The 22,087-nt window shown below is 35.5% G+C and overlaps 1 protein-coding gene across 1 annotated transcript in view; it reads left to right on the forward strand.

The window, feature by feature from the left end:
- Window positions 1-789: 789 nt before the first annotated feature.
- Window positions 790-22,087, forward strand: part of LOC128643528 (uncharacterized) — a 55,188-nt gene continuing 33,890 nt past the window's right edge. The window contains exons 1-3 of the mRNA XM_053696370.1: window positions 790-1,184; window positions 3,353-3,479; window positions 8,073-8,146. Of these exons, the coding sequence (XP_053552345.1) occupies window positions 866-1,184; window positions 3,353-3,479; window positions 8,073-8,146 (520 nt within the window). The 5' untranslated portion in view covers window positions 790-865. The remainder of the gene's footprint in view (window positions 1,185-3,352; window positions 3,480-8,072; window positions 8,147-22,087) is intronic.

Consider the following 22,087-nt stretch of genomic DNA (forward strand, 5'->3'; position numbering starts at 1 on the left):
TCACCCAGGTAAATATACCCATGTTTTCTGTCTTTGATGTATGATGTCATTTCATTCACATTTATTTTCTTTTTTGCTGTGCAATGCCTATGGCCCCAATTTATCAAAGTCTGGCGGACCTGATCCGACAGTGTGGATCAGGTCCGCCAGACCTCGCTGAATACGGCGAGCAATACGCTCGCTGTATTCAGCATTGCACCAGCAGCTCACAAGAGCTGCTGGTGCAACGCCGCCCCCTGCAGACTCGCGGCCAATGGGCCGCCAGCAGGGGGGTGTCAATCAACCCGATCGTACTCGATCGGGTTGATTTCTGGCGATGTCTGTCCGCCTGCTCTGAGCAGACGGACAGGTTATGGAGCAGCAGTCTTTGTGACCGCTGCTCCATAACTGCTGTTTCTGGCGAGTCTGAAGAATAAAAGTCACAGAATATATGTTTATGCATTTGTGATTGGCTGATAGCTGTCACATGATACAGGAGGAGAGGAAATAGACACAACTTTGAAATTTGTCAGAAAAATCTACTACATTTGAACTTCAGACTAAGTGCATTGTCTTGTTATCATGTGTTTGTGTTTATGCAAATCTACTGTGTTTACTGGTCCTTTAATATGCTAGAAATTAGAGTCTTTACAACATAAACATATGCAGTGCTTAAACAAAAACTCTGAAAAGGTTTGCAATAGTCTGACAGTCATGCTTTTTCTTGTAAATGCCGTTAGTGGATGAACAAACTCATTAGTTTCACTTTCATTCTGAGCATTCTGAGTCTATATAAAGAGTGTTGGGCGCCTGCCAGCTCAGAGCTCACAGAGAGAGAAGTCACTGAGAGAGAACAGCCAGGACACAAACTGACACAATAGCTGCAATGGATATAGATGACATGAAAGATTATATTATGAATTTCACCCTTAATGACTGTAAACCTCATGGCAACCAGGGCTATAAGCGAGTGCTCCTGCAGCTGTTTGGTTATTTAGGTCATGGCAAGTCGTCCTTTATCAATACCTGTAAGTACGTTCTGGAGGAAGGAGCATATAAAATGTATTCTGATGTTGGTAGTTCACATGGAGGGAAGACTACAAAGAGAATATCGTACCCACTCACTGGCAACATCACTTTGGTTGATAACCGCGGGTGCGCAACGATGAGCGATCAAGAGACGGGGGAGATCTACGCTCAGCTCGGTAAGTGAAGCAAATATTAATTTTATCTAAAGTTATGACCACAGAATATTAGCTACCTATGTCTAAGTAAATAATAAATAGCAAAGATAATTTCTGTTTGCAGACTATTAAATCTGTTTACAGTCTGGTAAGGACCATTAAATACAAATTATCAACAAAGCATAGTTTCATTATTAAAAGTGTTCATTATGGAAATATACATACATTATTTATGTTGCTGTAAAATATATCTGAAATTGTAACTTCTTCTACTATCTTCCAGAGAAGCTTGGGTTAATAGTTTTAGCTTATTTATCTGTGAGCTTTTGTTTACTGCCCCCCACATTCCTAATGGAATATTGTTATTATTATTGAATGGGTTCACATATTTTTTGTCTTTCTAATTTTGATGCTGTGTTATAAAAATAACCATATGCCCAGAATGTGTTCCAGAGACTGGGTATGTGTAAGAGCTTGGTGCTGTAATCTGTATTATAAACTATGGATAAGTCTAAATTATACTATTACTTTCAAATGGGTGTGTTTTGATTGCAGAACTGAGTGGGCGGAGCTTGCTTGCTCTGCTGCAAAGTGTCCCTGGAATTTTTTTTGAAATGTTGGCAACTATGCACACCTTATCTGTAGTCATTTGTCATTAAAGGTGGATTATCAGTTTTGCAGCAACAATCATTCTATGGGGCCGACTTATTAATGTGCGAGCAGACATGATCTGCTGACTGCATACGCTGTTGGCATTTATCACTGCACAAGCAGTTCTTGTAAACTGCTTGTGTAATGCCGCCCCCTGCAGATTTGCCGCTAGCAGGGGGTGTCATTTAACCCGATCGTTATAGGAACGGGTGAATTGATGTCCGCAGCCTCAGAGCAGGCGGATAAGTTATGGAGCAGCGGTCTTAAGACAGCTGCTTCATAACTGCTGTTTACGCCGAGTCTGAAGGCTCATGTGGAAACAGGGGCATCAGGGGCCATTCAGCCCTTGATAATTCGACCCCTATATCACTGGTTTTCAAACCTGTTCTCAGGGCCTCCCTAACAGGCCAGATTTTCAGGATGACCTTGGGTGAGAGCAGGCAAAATAACCATGTTTACTAATCATCTGATTATTTCACCTGTGCTCTAGTTCAGATAGTCTCAACATCTGTCCTGTTTGGAAGGCCTAAGGATAGGTTTGAAAACCTGTGTTCTATGGAATAGCAGTGGGCATACTGGGCAGTTTAGGTTGTGGATATTGTGTATAAATAAATATACATTTATACTTAGCTATTATATAGAGATCAGAAAGGAACATGTCTGTTTAAATAACAGCTAAAGTAATTATTACTGAGTATCTGAATCAGTGTTACACCACCTTAAGGGAAGAGGGCAGGATACCCCAGCCTCTTTTTTTAAAGTACCTATATACGTGTGTGAGTGTGTGTGTCTGTGTTACATATACATACATATATACATGTGTGAGTGTCTGTGTTACATATACATATATATGTGTGTGCGTGTGTGTGTTTGTGTTACATATATATACATATATATGTGTGTGAGTGTATGTTTGTGTTAAATATACATACATATATATGTGTGTGTGTGTTTGTTTGTGTTACATATACATACTTATATACGTGTTTGAGTGTGTTTCTGTTACATATACATACATATATACGTGTATGAATGTGTGTGTGTTTGTGTAACATATACATACATATATACGTGTGTGTGTCTGTGTTACATATACATACATATATTATATATATATATATATATATATATGTGAGTGTGTGTGTCTGTGTTCATTTATGTTACATATACATACATACAAACATATATGTGTGTGAGTGTGTGTTTGTGTTTCATATACCTACATATATATATATATATGTGTGTGTGTGTGTGTGTGTGTGTGTGTGAGTGTGCGTGTCTGTGTTCATTTATGTTACATATACATACAAACATATATAAGTGTGTGAGTGTGTGTTTGTGTTTCATATACCTACATATATATATATGTGTGTGTGTGTGTGTGTGAGTGTGCGTGTCTGTGTTCATTTCTGTTGTATAAACATACATACATATATATGTGTGTGAATGTGTGTCTGTGTTTGTGTGCTGCACCTATTAAAAAAGGTCATGGGTAGAACTCTGGTTAATAAATCCTTCTTATTTGGAATTTGTTCCAGGTAATCTTCTGCCCCTGAACATGGAGGTGGCATGGCAAAAGGGGTATCAGTATATAATGACACGAATCATGGATCATGAAGTAGTTGACGATCAGTCAGATTTTGTTGTTCCGATTTTTATATACAGGTAGGTAATACATGACATATGATTAACCTAACAAATGTACCTTGTATAAAACTTATACTGAAAGATGTTCTCTGCTAAATGCTTGTTACAAAAGGGATTAGCAAGTTAAAGTGACCTAGTGTAATATACACTTTGTGCTAGATTACGAGAACGGTAGTTTGTGCTTGTGTTCGAGCATTAAAACCACGAGAATTATTTTTTTTTTTTTGCTCTCTGCGATTGACACTAGTATTATTACAACCTGAAAGTAAAAAGTTTGCGCTCTCGTGTTTGTAAAGTCGCGGTAACAAATAGAGAAATCAAGTACGCAAAAAAATAAGACTTCATTTGAGCCGAAAAAGTTGAAACGCCCACAAGTACCATAAAAACACAATCACGGTTATTTAAAAGCTCAACATAAGAATATAACATTGCATAATTCATAATCCAATGTTCTGCACATAGCAACATATGTTCTATTTATTCTTAATGAGATATTTAAATATTTATCTGATGGATTTTTGCACAAATATATATTTATGCCTATAGCTATACATAATTGTATACTGTATATAAAAGAGTGAATACGGAGCACTCCCAATAGCATAAACTATCAAATCAAATGATACAAATAAATATACAAAATTATGCAAAATAAGAGTATCAACTTAAAGTGCAAATTAGCAAATAGTTTGATGTGCTGATTGTGATTCAATCAGACAGAGGCCTCTAGTTATCAATCTCCGTAAGGAGCTTGATGGCCCCTGTTTCTGGCGAGTCTTCAGGCTCGCCAGAAACAGCAGTTATGAAGCAGCAGTCACAAAGACCGCTGCTCCATAACGCTGTCCGCCTGCTCTGAGCAGGCGGACACACATCGCCGGAAATCAACTCAATCGAGTACGATCGGGTTGATTGACACCCCCCTGCTGGCGGCCTATTGGCCGCGAGTCTGCAGGGGGCGGCATTGCACCAGCAGCTCTTGTGAGCTGCTTGTGCAATGCTGAATATGGCGAGCGTATTGCTCGCCGTATTCAGCGAGGTCTGGCAGACCTGATCCGCAGTGTCGGATCAGGTCCGCCAGGCCTTAATAACTAGAGGCCAAGGTATCAAAGTACTGCCCAACTTCTGTAGGATCTAAGGTGGGTCAAAGAAAAATCTGTATATCAAATATTATATATAATTGTTATATATTACCCCCAATGTCCATATAGGGATTCTCAGGGGTAAAATAATCTCTCTTTTTGTTAAAGTGGAGTAACAGTACACTTCTTTGTGCCTTTCTTTTTAAATTCTGGTTAAAAAGACCCAAGGGAGCTGCTTTGTCCAATAGGAAACTTCCGTTGGTGTATCCCAGAGTATATGTACTATAGAAAACAAAAGAAGACAAAGCGCATCCCACTCTAAGGGTAATCAATTTATTAACATACACAATGCGCAAGATAAAATGAAAACTTACTCGAAGTGGCATGTAAGCACTTAAAAAAGCTGTCCTTGTGTTCTCCTTCGGTCTTAGTCCATTGTACTATGATATTATTCAGGAAGCTGCAAGATCTGTGGCATACACTGAACCAAACGGACTACCAAATTGCTCTGCGATAGATACAGACTTCAGAACCGGAACACGTGACTTGTGGCCTCTGACCTCTACGCGTTTTGCCTGGCCACGTCCAGACTTCCTCAAGACTTTCCTTAATGAGCTCTCCCGAGTGTGTTAAGGAAAGTATTATTACTTTTGTAGCTACAGGTGAACTTTCACCTGTAGCTTTTGAACATTTACATTCTACTTAACGAAAATTTATGTAAATGTTTAACTAAAATGCAGTATTTGTGTCATTTTAAACTAAACAAATACTGAATAGTGCAGCTCCCGAATATAAGGGGAAAGCCCCAAGGCAGAACACTGTGCGATTTGCGATCTCATCGCAGAAAATGTGCTATTGCTGCAGAAATAACGGCAGTGGCAGTTAAAATAAGTATTTTGCCTGCACTTTTAATTTCTACCTGCAGGTGTCACTGTTCCTTCTATCTCAGTGTAAATATTTACTACGTTTCTCTCTCTTAAAGTTAAGGTCAATTTGGATGAATTAGTGCCTGGTTTTTAATAAACCTATTAAAAACAAGGGCACTTTAATTCATCAAAATCGACATTTCAGTCCTTTTCTTCAAAAACTTACCTTTTAATCCTGAATGCCGCTCCAGTGATTCCCCCGGCCGTCTTCTGACGTCAGAAATGACGAATCCGGCTTCCTCCAATCAGCCGGATTCATCATTTTGGACCTGCGAAGAGGATTTGCAACGGGCGGAAGAAGCGCTGCAATGGCTGGCAGGATTAAAAGGTACGTTTTTGAAGAAAAGGAGTGAAATGTCAATTTTAAAAAATTAAAGTGCCCTTGTTTTTAATAGGTTTATTAAAAACCAGGTACTAATTCATCAAATTTGACCTTCACTTTAAATTCCCTCCCCTTCCTGAACTCCAGTGCGGTACAGGGTAACAGCACATTGCAGAAAAGGTAAGTTAGGGCTTAACAAATGTATTCTAGGAGTCTAGGAGCCAACCAAAATAATTAGGAGCCAACTTTTGTTTTTTTAATAAATATGAGTTAATATGTATGTGTGTGTATATGTGTATGTGTATATGTGTGTGTATATATGTGTATATGTGTGTGTGTGTGTGTGTGTGTGTATATGTGTGTATGTATATATATATATATATATATATATATATATATATATGTATATGTGTGTGTGTATGTATATATGTGTATGTGTATATGTATTTGTGTGTGTGTGTGTATGTATATATGTGTGTTTATGTGTATATGTATCTCTGTGTGTGTATGTATATATGTGTGTTTATGTGTATATGTTAATATATGCGTGTGTTAATATGTATGTGTGTATTTATGTGTGTGTATGTGTATATGTGTATGTGTATATGTGTGTGTATGTATATGTTAATATGTGTATGTATGTGTGTGTGTGTGTGTTAATATGTATGCGTGTGTTAATATGTATGCGTGTGTTAATATGTATGTGTAGGTGTGTTAATATGTATGTATGTGTGTATGTATGTGTATGCACGTGTATATGTGTGTGTGTATATGTTAATATGTATGTGTGCATGTGTGTGTGTTAATATGTATGTGTGCATGTGTGTGTGTTTGTTAATATGTATGTGTGTGTGTTTGTTAATATGTGTGTGTGTTAATATGTATGTGTGTATGTGTGTGTTAATATGTATGTGTGCATGTGTGTGTGTGTGTGTTAATATGTATGTGTGTATATGTGTGTGTGTGTTTTAATATGTATGTGTGCATGTGTGTTAATATGTGTGTGTGTGTTAATATGTATGTGTGCGTATGTGTGTGTGTTAATATGTATGTGTGTGTGTGTGTTAATATGTATGTGTGTGTTAATATGTATGTATGTGTGTGTATATGTTTGTGCATGTTAATATGTATGTGTGTGTGTATATGTGTGTGTGTCAATATGTATGTGTGTGTGTATATGTGTGTGTGTTAATATGTATGTGTGTGTGTATATGTGTGTGTGTTAATATGTATGTATGTGTGTGTATATGTATGTGTGTGTGTGTATGTGTGTGTGTTAATATGTGTGTGTGTGTGTGTGTGCGTGTTAATACGTATGTGTGTATATGTGTGTGTGTGTGTGTGTTAGTTAATATGTATGTGTGTGTGTTTAGATGTGTGTGTGTGTGTTAATTTGTATGTGTGTATGTATATGTGTGTGTATGTGTGTGTGTGTGTTAATATGTATGTGTGTGTGTGTATGTGTATATATATATATATATATATATATATATATATATATATATATATATATATATATATATATATATATGTGTGTGTGTGTTAATATGTATGTGTGTATGTGTGTATAAGTGTGTGTCTGTGTGTGTATATGTGTGTGTGTTAATATGTATGTGTCTGTGTGTGTGTTAATATGTATGTGTGTGTGTATAAGTGTGTGTCTGTGTGTGTATATGTGTGTGTGTATAAGTGTGTGTCTGTGTGTGTATATGTATGTGTGTTAATATGTATGTGTGTGTGTATGTGTGTGTTAATATGTATGTGTGTGTGTGTGTATAAGTGTATGTGTGTGTGTATATATATGTGTGTGTTAATATGTATGTGTGTGTGTGTTAATATGTATGTGTGTGTGTGTGTGTATAAGTGTGTGTCTGTGTGTGTATATGTGTGTGTGTTAATATGTGTGTATGCGTCTGTGTGTTAATATGTATGTGTGTGTATATAAGTGTGTGTGTATGTTAATATGTATGTGTGTGTTAATATGTATGTGTGTGTTAATATGTATGTGTGTGTTAATATGTATGTGTGTGTATATAAGTGTGTGTGTGTTAATATGTATGTGTGTATGTTAATATGTATGTGTGTGTGTATATGTGTGTGTGTTAATATGTATGTGTGTGTATGTATATGCCTGAATATTCGGAAAATTATTTTTGTCCAAAATGAAAATTTCTTGGCTGCAAATCTCTAAAAATAAAATACAACGCATTATAAAAAGGTATTTTAGAAGTAATAACATTGGCTTTGTTGTTCCTGGAGTATTAACATCTTGTTCTTATTTCAGTGTTAAGAAGGGGATTTCACAAGAAGAAGTTCCTGAAGTAAAGACTTTGCTTGATAATGCTAAGAAAATGACAGGTACTCATTTTTTTTTTATTTAGATTTCTCATCTAAAAGTCATAAGATGGTTTGTATGATAATATCTGATGATGTAGCCTCTCGACTTATAGATTATCTAACACAGCACCAGGGCAACGTCAGTGTGACACAGGACTGAGTGAGCCGTCCCCCTAGGAGACACTTAGGGCATGTGTATTTGTATATAGGCCTAGGAGACACTCAGGGCATGTGTATTTGTATATAGGCCTAGGAGACACTCAGGGCATGTGTATATAAATATAGGCCTAGGAGACACTCAGGGCATGTGTATATGTATATAGGCCTAGGAGACACTCAGGGCATGTGTATATGTATATAGGCCTAGGGGACACTCAGGGCATGTGTATATGTATATAGGCCTAGGGGACACTCAGGGCATGTGTATATAGGCCAAGGAGACACTCAGGGCATATGTATATAGGCCTAGGGGACACTCAGGGCATGTGTATATAAATATAGGCCTAGGGGACACTCAGGGCATGTGTATATGTATATAGGCCTAGGGGACACTCAGGCCATGTGTATATGTATATAGGCCTAGGGGACACTCAGGCCATGTGTATATGTATATAGGCCTAGGGGACACTCAGGGCATGTGTATATGTATATAGGCCTAGGGGACACTCAGGGCATGTGTATATAAATATAGGCCTAGGGGACACTCAGGGCATGTGTATATGTATATAGGCCTAGGAGACACTCAGGGCATGTGTATATGTATATAGGCCTAGGAGACACTCAGGGCATGTGTATATGTATATAGGCCTAGGGGAAACTCAGGGCATGTGTATATGTATATGTATATAGGCCTAGGAGACACTCAGGGCATGTGTATATGTATATAGGCCTAGGGGACATTCAGGGCATGTGTATATGTATATAGGCCTAGGGGACATTCAGGGCATGTGTATATGTATATAGGCCTAGGGGACACTCAGGGCATGTGTATATGTATATAGGCCTAGGGTACACTCAGGGCATGTGTATATGTATATAGGCCTAGGGGACACTCAGGGCATGTGTATATGTATATAGGCCTAGGGGACACTCAGGGCATGTGTATATGTATATAGTCCTAGAGGACACTCAGGGCATGTGTATATGTATATAGGTTTAGGGGACACTCAGGGCATGTGTATATATATATAGGCCTAGGAGACACTCAGGGCATGTGTATATGTATATAGGCCTAGGAGACACTCAGGGCATGTGTATATGTATATAGGCCTAGGAGACACTCAGGGTATGTGTATATGTATATAGGCCTAGGGGACACTCAGGGCATGTGTATTTGTATATAGGCCTAGGAGACACTCAGGACATGTGTATATGTATATAGGCCTAGGGTACACTCAGGGCATGTGTATATGTATATAGGCCTAGGGGACACTCAGGGCATGTGTATATGTATATAGGCCTAGGGGACACTCAGGGCATGTGTATATGTATATAGGCCCAGGAGACACTCAGGGCATGTGTATATGTATATAGGCCTAGGAGACACTCAGGGCATGTGTATATGTATATAGGCCTAGGGGACACTCAGGCATGTGTATATGTATATAGGCCTAGGGGACACTGAGGGCATGTGTATATGTATATAGGCCTAGGGGACACTCAGGGCATGTGTATATGTATATAGGCCTAGGGGACACTCAGGGCATGTGTATATGTATATAGGCCTAGGGTACACTCAGGGCATGTGTATATGTATATAGGCCTAGGGTACACTCAGGGCATGTGTATATAGGCCTAGGGGACACTCAGGGCATGTGTATATGTATATAGGCCTAGGGGACACTTAGGGCATGTGTATTTGTATATAGGCCTAGGGGACACTCAGGGCATGTGTATTTGTATATAGGCCTAGGAGACACTCAGGGCATGTGTATATGTATATAGGCCTAGGGGACACTCAGGGCATGTGTATATAAATTTAGGCCTAGGGGACACTCAGGGCATGTATATATGTATATAGGCCTAGGAGACACTCAGGGCATGTGTATATGTATATAGGCCTAGGAGACACTCAGGGCATGTGTATATAAATATAGGCCTAGGGGACACTCAGGGCATGTATATATGTATATAGGCCTAGGGGACACTCAGGGCATGTGTATATGTATATAGGCCTAGGGGACACTCAGGGCATGTGTATATAAATATAGGCCTAGGGGACACTCAGGGCATGTATATATGTATATAGGCCTAGGGGACACTCAGGGCATGTGTATATGTATATAGGCCTAGGGGACACTCAGGGCATGTGTATATGTATATAGGCCTAGGGTACACTCAGGGCATGTGTATATGTATATAGGCCTAGGGTACACTCAGGGCATGTGTATATGTATATAGGCCTAGGGGACACTTAGGGCATGTGTATATGTATATAGGCCTAGGGTACACTCAGGTCATGTGTATATGTATATAGGCCTAAGGGACACTCAGGGCATGTGTATATGTATATAGGCCTAGGAGACACTCAGGGCATGTGTATATGTATATAGGCCTAGGGGACACTCAGGGCATGTGTATATGTATATAGGCCTAGGAGACACTCAGGGCATGTGTATATGTATATAGGCCTAGGGGACACTTAGGGCATGTGTATATGTATATAGGCCTAGGGTACACTCAGGGCATGTGTATATGTATATAGGCCTAGGGTACACTCAGGGCATGTGTATATGTATATAGGCCTAGGGGTACACTCAGGGCATGTGTATATGTATATAGGCCTAGGGGACACTCAGGGCATGTGTATATGTATATAGGCCTAGGGACACTCAGGGCATGTGTATATGTATATAGGCCTAGGGGACACTCAGGGCATGTGTATATGTATATAGGCCTAGGGGACACTCAGGGCATGTGTATATGTATATAGGCCTAGGGGACACTCAGGGCATGTGTATATGTATATAGGCCTAGGGGACACTCAGGGCATGTGTATTTGTATATAGGCCTAGGAGACACTCAGGGCATGTGTATATGTATATAGGCCTAGGGGACACTCAGGGCATGTGTATATGTATATAGGCCTAGGAGACACTCAGGGCATGTGTATTTGTATATAGGCCTAGGAGATACTCAGGGCATGTGTATATGTATATAGGCCTAGGGGACACTCAGGGCATGTGTATATGTATATAGGCCTAGGAGATACTCAGGGCATGTGTATATGTATATAGGCCTAGGAGACACTCAGGGTATGTGTATATGTATATAGGCCTAGGGGACAAGTAGAGAGAAACACACAAGTGTTAAAGGGACATAAAACCAAAAGAACATTTTCCTGATTCAGATACAGCAGACATTTTAAACAGTTTTATAATTAACTTCTATTATCAGATTTGCTTTGTTCTCTTGGTATCTTTTGTTGAAAAACAGAGACGTAAGTTCAGGAGAGTGCACATCTCTATATCCCAGCACGTTTGTAGGAATGTTATCCATTTGCAAGAGCACTAGAGGGCAGCACTATTTCCTGTCATGTAGCACTCCAGATGCTACCTAGGTATCTCTTCAACACAGAATAGCTTGGGAACAAAGCAAATTTGATAAAAGAATTAAATTAGACTCTTTGGCCCCTATTTATTAAAGGTCTCGCGGACCTGATCCGATAGTGCGGATCAGGTCCACAAGACCTCGCTAAATGCGGAGAGCAACACGCTCTCCGCATTTAACATTGCACCAGCAGCTCACAAGAGCTGCTCGTGCAACGCCGCCCCCTGCTGACTCGTGGCCAATTGGCCACCAGCAGGGAGGTGTCAATCAACCCGATCGCACTCGATCGGGTTGATTTCCGGCGATGTCTGTCCGTCTGCTCAGAGCAGGCGGACAGGTTATGGAGCAGCGTCTTTAGCGTTCGGAGCTTGATAAATATGGGCCTTTATTAAAATTGTCTACTATGTCTGAATCACAAAAGAAAATTGTTAGGTTTCAAATTCCTTAAAATAATCTCTAGAACATAATTCTTACATCTCCCATTTTACACTCATATTACAAGTCAAGTTCTTTTTATCACTCGAGCAATGGTGTCAAGTGCACAATAACGTGTCGGTCAGCGCTTGAGCTTTATATCTGTCGCATAGTAACATTACAGGCTAAGTTGTTGTACGACAAAAAATATGCTTAATTAGTCATTTTTTATTGTTCATGAACATTTAGAATAATAGACTTCATCCATAATAAATAAACATATAAACACCCATAATACATAAACATACTTATACACATAATACATAAACATACTTATACACATAATACATAAACATACTTATACACATAATACATAAACATACTTATACACATAATACATAAACATACTTATATACATAATACATAAACATATAAACACACATAATACATAAACATATAAACACACATAATACATAAACATATAAACACACATAATACATAAACATATAAACACACATAATACATAAACATATAAACACACATAATACATAAACATACTTATATACATAATACATAAACATACTTATATACATAATACATAAACATACTTATATACATAATACATAAACATACTTATATACATAATACATAAACATACTTATATACATAATACATAAACATACTTATATACATAATACATAAACATACTTATATACATAATACATAAACATACTTACACACATAATACATAAACATACTTACACACATAATACATAAACATACTTATACACATAATACATAAACATACTTATACACATAATACATAAACATACTTATACACATAATACATAAACATACTTATACACATAATACATAAACATACTTATATACATAATACATAAACATACTTATACACATAATACATAAACATACTTATACACATAATACATAAACATACTTATACACATAATACATAAACAAAAGATATAAGGAGGGTAGTGCATATAGAACATACACCACACTCCTAGGGGGCGCTAACAATAAGCAGCAAACAGGTAAGCAAATATATACAGATAATTAAGAGAATATACAATAAACCTAGCACACTTATATCAGATTATTAGAGATGATATGCTTACAGATGATATTGGTGTAATCAAATAATAAAATGTCCGCACAAAGAATAATCCAAAAGAAAGAAGGCAGCTCTCTGTCATAGGACGGTCATCCTGGTGTGGCGTGATCTATAAGAAAAAGAAGCACAGAGGCGCCAACATGGCCTAGTAACGTCACGGCAGTCGGATACAAAACATCAGCAGGATAGGAAATATACTCACAAGCGTAGCGCACCCAAATGGTGCTATTGTGGCAGCCTGGAACATCAAACAGTGGTCCAGCTCACTGGTGTCTCCAGCCAGATAGAGATGATCCTTGGCGAGGGCCTATCCTATGATGCCTATAAGGGCAAAAAAGGCACACACATAGCCCAGTAACGTTTGTACACCAGATAAAAAAGGAGGATTCAAGGTTGTACTTACAGGAAACAAAGCACCACCAGGTGCAATATCAGCAGTACTGGGACCTCTCAGCCGCCCAGTGGACTGTGGAATCCAATTTGCAGGATGCAGAAAATCACCACTTTGGAAGATAGAACTAGCACACACACTCTGCCCCCAAACAGGAGCAGAATAATTGTGATAAAGCAAGTGTATATTTAAAAACTTTTATTTTAAAAACAGCGACATGTTTCTCAGCCACCACAGGCTGTTTCCTCAGGCTATGTTAAAATGTTAACAACACTTGCTTTATAAAGACAATAGAACACATAAAACTAAATCTGATAGGCTAATTAATTTCTAAAGTGTGAACACCTGTTGCACAGGTCAGCAGTTGGTAGGCATGGAAACCCCTATATCCAAAGCTCTCATATGTAAAACAAACCATTTTGAGCAAATCCCAAATAAGAATAGATATCTCTGTATTAACCTCCATACCATTGCCAAACCCAAAATAGACAATAGCAATAACCTTGTAACCCTTCAAATTAAGATTAAAAAATAAAAAATGGAGAACAGTAATATAACAATCACAATAAAAACATTTGTTATACACCTCAAAATAAAATAATCACAATATGTACAACAATATAATATACCCACATAAAAAACATAAGCAAGATACATGTATTTTAATAGTCTCTATTCTACATATAATCACTTAATATGCCTGACCACATGTATGTTTTATATCACAATAGATCTATATTTTTCCTTTAGTATTATAGACCTTAATTGGTATTATATCTACATTGAACCCTCCTTTAAAGTGTGACATTTATTTATCTGCCCTAACAAAAAAACTCTCATATGTAACACAAACCATTTTGAGCAAATCTCAAATAAGAATAGATATCTCTGTATTAAGTATAAAAAAATTAAAAAATAAATAAATAATAAATAAGTAATCGCCTTATGTGCAAACCTATAACAAGTAATTAATACTAGATGTGTCAACATGAATATATAAATAAATTTACTAAGAGGGAATCTCAACCCAATATATAATTAAGCTTTTGCATGCTACCGCATATTAAATAAAATGTAAAATGCAACTCTAGAGCACCTAAGCCATAGAAAGATTATTCCATTGTAAGACAGTTTAAACCTTGTGGGAAAGATAAAAATGACACAATGACTAACTAATGTTAAACCCTATCTGTGATATCTTATATGCAAAATGTATGTACCTATATTTAATATAAATGTACTAACAAGATATTTATAATATATAATAAAAATGATAAGCCAAGAATAAAGTGTGGAATGTAATCAAAACCTAAAGCTTTATCTAAATGGCGTGCAGAAAGTATATATATAAATATATGTGATCATTGGTCCAACATAAAGATACCCTTGTATCCTAAAAATAATTCATCTGATCATGGTAATCTTATAAGTAATAATAATATTAAAGTGCTATACCGCTAATGTAAGTGGAAAAATAAAAAAATTAAAAAAATTGTTACACAGGCGAAATACTGTGTAACAATTTTTTTATTTTTCCACTTACATTAGCGGTATAGCACTTTAATATTATTATTACTTATAAGATTACCATGATACTAAAGGAAAAATATAGATCTATTGTGATATAAAACATACATGTGGTCAGGCATATTAAGTGATTATATGTAGAATAGAGACTATTAAAATACATGTATCTTGCTTATGTTTTTTATGTGGGTATATTATATTGTTGTACATATTGTGATTATTTTATTTTGAGGTGTATAACAAATGTTTTTATTGTGATTGTTATATTACTGTTCTCCATTTTTTATTTTTTAATCTTAATTTGAAGGGTTACAAGGTTATTGCTATTGTCTATTTTGGGTTTGGCAATGGTATGGAGGTTAATACAGAGATATCTATTCTTATTTGGGATTTGCTCAAAATGGTTTGTTTTACATATGAGAGCTTTGGATATAGGGGTTTCCATGACTACCAACTGCTGACCTGTGTAACAGGTGTTCACACTTTAGAAATTAATTAGCCTATCAGATTTAGTTTTATGTGTTCTATTGTCTTTATAAAGCAAGTGTTGTTAACATTTTAACATAGCCTGAGGAAACAGCCTGTGGTGGCTGAGAAACATGTCGCTGGTTTTAAAATAAAAGTTTTTAAATATACACTTGCTTTATCACAATTATTCTGCTCCAGTTTGGGGGCAGAGTGTGTGTGCTAGTCCTATCTTCCAAAGTGGTGATTTTCTGCATCCTGCAAATTGGATTCCACAGTCCACTGGGCGGCTGAGAGGTCCCAGTACTGCTGATATTGCACCTGGTGGTGCTTTGTTTCCTGTAAGTACAACCTTGAATCCTCCTTTTTTATCTGGTGTACAAACGTTACTGGGCTATGTGTGTGCCTTTTTTGCCCTTATAGGCATCATAGGATAGGCCCTCGCCAAGGATCATCTCTATCTGGCTGGAGACACCAGTGAGCTGGACCACTGTTTGATGTTCCAGGCTGCCACAATAGCACCATTTGGGTGCGCTACGCTTGTGAGTATATTTCCTATCCTGCTGATGTTTTGTATCCGACTGCCGTGACGTTACTAGGCCATGTTGGCGCCTCTGTGCTTCTTTTTCTTATAATACATAAACATACTTATATACATAATACATAAACATACTTATACACATAATACATAAACATACTTATACACATAATACATAAACATACTTATACACATAATACATAAACATACTTATACACATAATACATAAACATACTTATACACATAATACATAAACATACTTATACACATAATACATAAACATACTTATACACATAATACATAAACATACTTATACACATAATACATAAACATACTTATACACATAATACATAAACATACTTATACACATAATACATACACATACTTATACACATAATACATACACATACTTATATACATAATACATACACATACTTATATACATAATACATAAACATACTTATATACATAATACATAAACATACTTACACACATAATACATAAACATACTTATATACATAAACATACTTATATACATAATACATAAACATACTTATATACATAATACATAAACATACTTATACACATAATACATAAACACTTATACACATAATACATAAACATACTTATATACATAATACATAAACATACTTATACACATAATACATAAACATACTTATATACATAATACATAAACATACTTATACACATAATATATAAACATACTTATACACATAATACATAAACATACTTATACACATAATACATAAACATACTTATATACATGATACATAAACACTTATACACATAATACATAAACATACTTATATACATAATATATAAACATACTTATACACATAATACATAAACATACTTATATACATAATACATAAACACTTATACACATAATACATAAACATACTTATATACATAATACATAAACATACTTATACACATAATACATAAACATACTTATACACATAATACATAAACATACTTACACACATAATACATAAACATACTTATATACATAATACATAAACATACTTATATACATAATACATAAACATACTTATACACATAATACATAAACATACTTATATACATAATACATAAACATACTTATATACATAATACATAAACATACTTATATACATAATACATAAACATACTTATACACATAATACATAAACATACTTATATACATAATACATAAACACTTATACACATAATACATAAACATACTTATATACATAATACATAAACATACTTATATACATAATACATAAACATACTTATACACATAATACATAAACATACTTATACACATAATACATAAACATACTTATACACATAATACATAAACATACTTACACACATAATACATAAACATACTTATATACATAATACATAAACATACTTATATACATAATACATAAACATACTTATATACATAATACATAAACATACTTATACACATAATACGTAAACATACTTATACACATAATACATAAATATACTTATACACATAATACATAAACATACTTATATACATAATACATAAACATACTTATATACATAATACATAAACATACTTATATACATAATACATAAACATACTTATACACATAATACGTAAACATACTTATACACATAATACATAAATATACTTACACACATAATACATAAACATACTTACACACATAATACATAAATATACTTACACACATATACACCTGCACCAAAACCATATATAAATGCACACATACATACATAAACAAATATATATATATATATATATATATATATATATATATATATATATATATATATATATATATATATATATATATATATATATATACAAAAACAAGAAGTCCAGGCAAAGAGCTAAAAGCAAAGTGAGTATTTATTTAGAATTTCTTATTAAAAGCTCCATAAGAGTTATGCAATAGGCAAATGGCTATGAATTACGGCAGTGAGGAGGGCTGGGGTGGGCGTCTGACGCGTTTCAGCTCCTGTGGAGCCTTAATCATAATATATATATATATATATATATATATATATATATATATATATATATATATATATATATATATATATATATATATATATATATATATATATATGTATATGTGTATATATATATATATATATATATGTAGACCAAAAAGAACAAGGACTTATAGAATCGATAACGAAATGTGGTTTATTCAAGCTTTTACAAGTGAATCAATATTCAGTGTACAGGGCAGGTGCAAGGGATCTAACACGTTCTGTGCATGCTCAGATGCGCTTCATCAGTGATCTATAGGTGTTCACTAAGGCCTAGATTACGAGTTTGAGTTTTGCGTTAGGAGTTATGCGGTGCTAACGAGAAGTTTTCCCTCACCGCTCACTTATCTGCAGCACTGGTATTACGAGTTTTCAGAAAACCGTCGTTAAAAGACAAGAAGTGAGCATTGAGCAAAATTTTGCTCCTTACCGCACTCCAATACCAGCGCTGCTTAAGTCAGCGGTGAGCTGGTCGTACGTGTTTGTGCACAATTTATATTTATTAACCTATACTATGCCGCCCCTAATGTCGCCGCAACCTACCTACATTTATTAACCCCTAATCTGCCGCCCCCAACATCTCCGCCACTATATTGAAGTTATTAACCCCTAAACCTAAGTCTAACCCTAACTCTAACACCCCCTAACTTAATGGGACACTAAAGTCAAAATTAAACTTCATGATTCAGACAGAGCAGCAATTTTAAACAACTTTCCAATTTACTTCCATTAACAAAACGTGCACAGTCTTTTTATATTTACACTTTTTGAGTCACCAACTCCTACTGAGCATGTGCAAGAATTCACATTATATACATATATGCATTTGTGATTGGCTGATGTCTGTCACACAATACAGGGGGAGTGGAAATAGACATAAATATGCAATTTATTTAACAAAAATCTACCACTCATCTGAAGTTCAGACTTCTTATCATGCATTTGTTGATTATGCAAATCTACTGTATTGACTGGTCCTTTAAATATAATTACAATAAATCTAAATAAAATTCCTATCATTAAATAAATTATTCCTATTTAAAACTAAATACTTACCTATAAAATAAACCCTAAGCTAGCTACAATATAACTAATAGTTACATTGTATCTAGTTTAGGATTTATTTTTATTTTACAGGCAAGTTTGTATTTATTTTAACTAGGTAGATTAGTTATTAAATAGCTATTAACTATTTACTAACTACCTAGCTAAAATAAATGCAAAAGTACCTGTAAAATAAAATCTAACCTAAGTTACACTAACACCTAACACTACACTATAATTAAATAAATAAACTAAATTAAATACAATTACCTAAATTAAATTAAAGTGAGCCTGGCAGTTTAAAATGATCATAGAAATACTATTATCTTAGGTCTTTTGGTATATTGGATCTGGCACCCCCTACAGGTCTACACAGTATGGGTGAACTTACAATTTAAACTGTATCTTATTTTATATTCCCTGCTGGTAATATGAGACTTGACTACATCTCATTCTACAACATAATTGCAGGTCTTACAGATTGTGGCCTTACATTTATAGAAACCTAACCTTTTTTTAGGCCATGTGCTAATTTTTCTTTCTGGAAGAAATGAGGGGGCCACGGTATTGCCTATTGTTCTTGCTTTCTTAGAGACACAGCGAATGCCTGTAGAGACTACTTGAGACACAATGGGATCTACCTTCAAAATTGGTAAACAATCAATATTACACAGTTCCCTAAATTCAGAGCTATAGGTACTAAAGATAATTTTATTGTCCCTACCCTGCTCTCTATTCTTAGATTTACACTTTTTGTATGTTAATAGAGATTCTCGTGGAATATCATCAATCAAAATTCTAGTTGAATTAAGCAGATCTTCTTTATACCCCCTTGCCACTAATCTTTCTGTTAGGGAGTCACATTGTTGTTTAAAGAGATCTGCAGTTGAACAAATTGTTTTAGTACGAATGTACTGACCCTTGGGTATGGCTTTTAAGACATGTCTAGGGTGGCATGACTCAAAGTTAAATATTGTGTTGCCTCCTGTTGCTTTTCTATACAAGTCTGTAATGACCGCAGAATTATCAAGATCAACAGACAATTCAATGTCCAAAAATTTAATTTTTAAAGCACTTTGTGTGCCAACAAAATTCAAATTGAAATCATTGTGGTTTAAGTATTCAAAAAAAGGAGACAACAGATTGTTCATCTCCATCCCACACCAACAAGAGGTCATCAATATAACGACCAAAATAAATTATGTGATTTCTGAAAGGGTTACTATCTGCATAGATGTGGAGCATCTCCCACCAACCCATGTACAGGTTGGCATACGAGGGGGCAAATTTGGCCCCCATCGCAGTTCCACGTCTCTGCAGATAGAAAGACCCATCAAACAGAAAATAATTATGAGTCAACAAAAACTCCAATGAAATTTTCAAAAAATGTTTAATGTCCTCAGAATATACTGACATTCTATCAAGTATATAGAAATGGCCTGTAACCCCTTGTGGTGTGGAATGGAGGTGTACAAAGACGCTACATCAACTGTAACAAATCTGTATGAAGACTTCCAATGGAGGTTCTGCATACTGTTCAATACCTGAATCGAATCCTGTATAAAACTCATAAGATCACTTACCAAAGGCTGTAAATACGAATCAATAAGCTCAGGGGTAGGCTCCAAAAGGGAGTCAATACCCGATATTATGGGACGACCTGGGGGGTGAACAGGATCTTTGTGTAGTTTAGGGAGGACAATAGAAAAAAGCAATATTAGGTGCTACTGGCAAAAAACATTCCTTTTTATATTTAGTCAAAATACCTGTTTGACAAGCAAGATCCAAAAATTTTTCCAAAATACCTCTAAATTTCTTTGTAGGATTTTCTTTCAATTTTTCATAAACAGTAATGTCTCTTAGTTGGTGCATAGCCTCTGACTGGTAGTATTCTCTATCCATCACTAAAACGTTGCCACCCTTATCGGATGCTTTAATGATGACTATGTTTGTATTCTCTTTCAAAGTAGTGAGGGCTTTGAATTGTTTACCAATGAGGTTATTGTGATGTCTAAAAGAGGATTTTTTTTGTCTAAGTTCTGTGGTAGTAGCTAGGGCCTTAAGCTTATCTTCAACTGTTCTTTGAAAGATCAATACTTTTACCTCTTGTTTGTACCGGATAAAATGTACTTCTACTCCCCCTAATCCCAAAATTACATCCTGTGATAGAATACTTATCAATACTCACATTACTATCTCCTAGTATAAGCATATCAATTACAGTGCATTGTTCTTGAAAGTCTAGGAAATTGTGTTTTGTTTGGTCACCATTAGAAATAGGATGATCAGTAGTAGCCTCATTGACACCAACCTGATCCTCCACAAAAAAAGTGTTTTTTTAGTGTAAACTTCCTGACAAATTTGTTAACATCTAGTATAGTGTCAGAGGCTAAAATGTCTAGTTGGAGAAAAATTTAAACCTAGGCTAAGGACCTCAGTTTCATCACTAGATAATTGTTACTGTGATAAATTCACAACATTTTTTAAACATATTTGCGTATCTGAGTCCGATTGGTTCTGGTCTGATACCTTCTGTTGCCTTTTATCTTTCCTGCCCCTACTACCTCTTCTTGTTTTTTTCTTGTTGTATTGGCCATAGCACCCTCCCTGTTTTTTGAAGGTTCTATAACAACCATATCCGGATTGTCAAGTGCCGAAGCACCTTGTATGTGTGCAACTTCCTCAGGTGAATCATGGTCAGAGGTATCTACCTCATAATCTGTTTCTGCAAATCTCAATTTCTTAAAAACTTTACCTTTCTTATAATCATTATCCTTTTTAACATAACCTACAGAACCATTCTGGTGTGGAACTCTAGACCACCTATACACCCTATTAGACTCA

This window comes from Bombina bombina, unplaced genomic scaffold, assembly GCF_027579735.1.
Source record: "Bombina bombina isolate aBomBom1 unplaced genomic scaffold, aBomBom1.pri scaffold_622, whole genome shotgun sequence".
Lineage (NCBI taxonomy): Eukaryota > Metazoa > Chordata > Amphibia > Anura > Bombinatoridae > Bombina > Bombina bombina.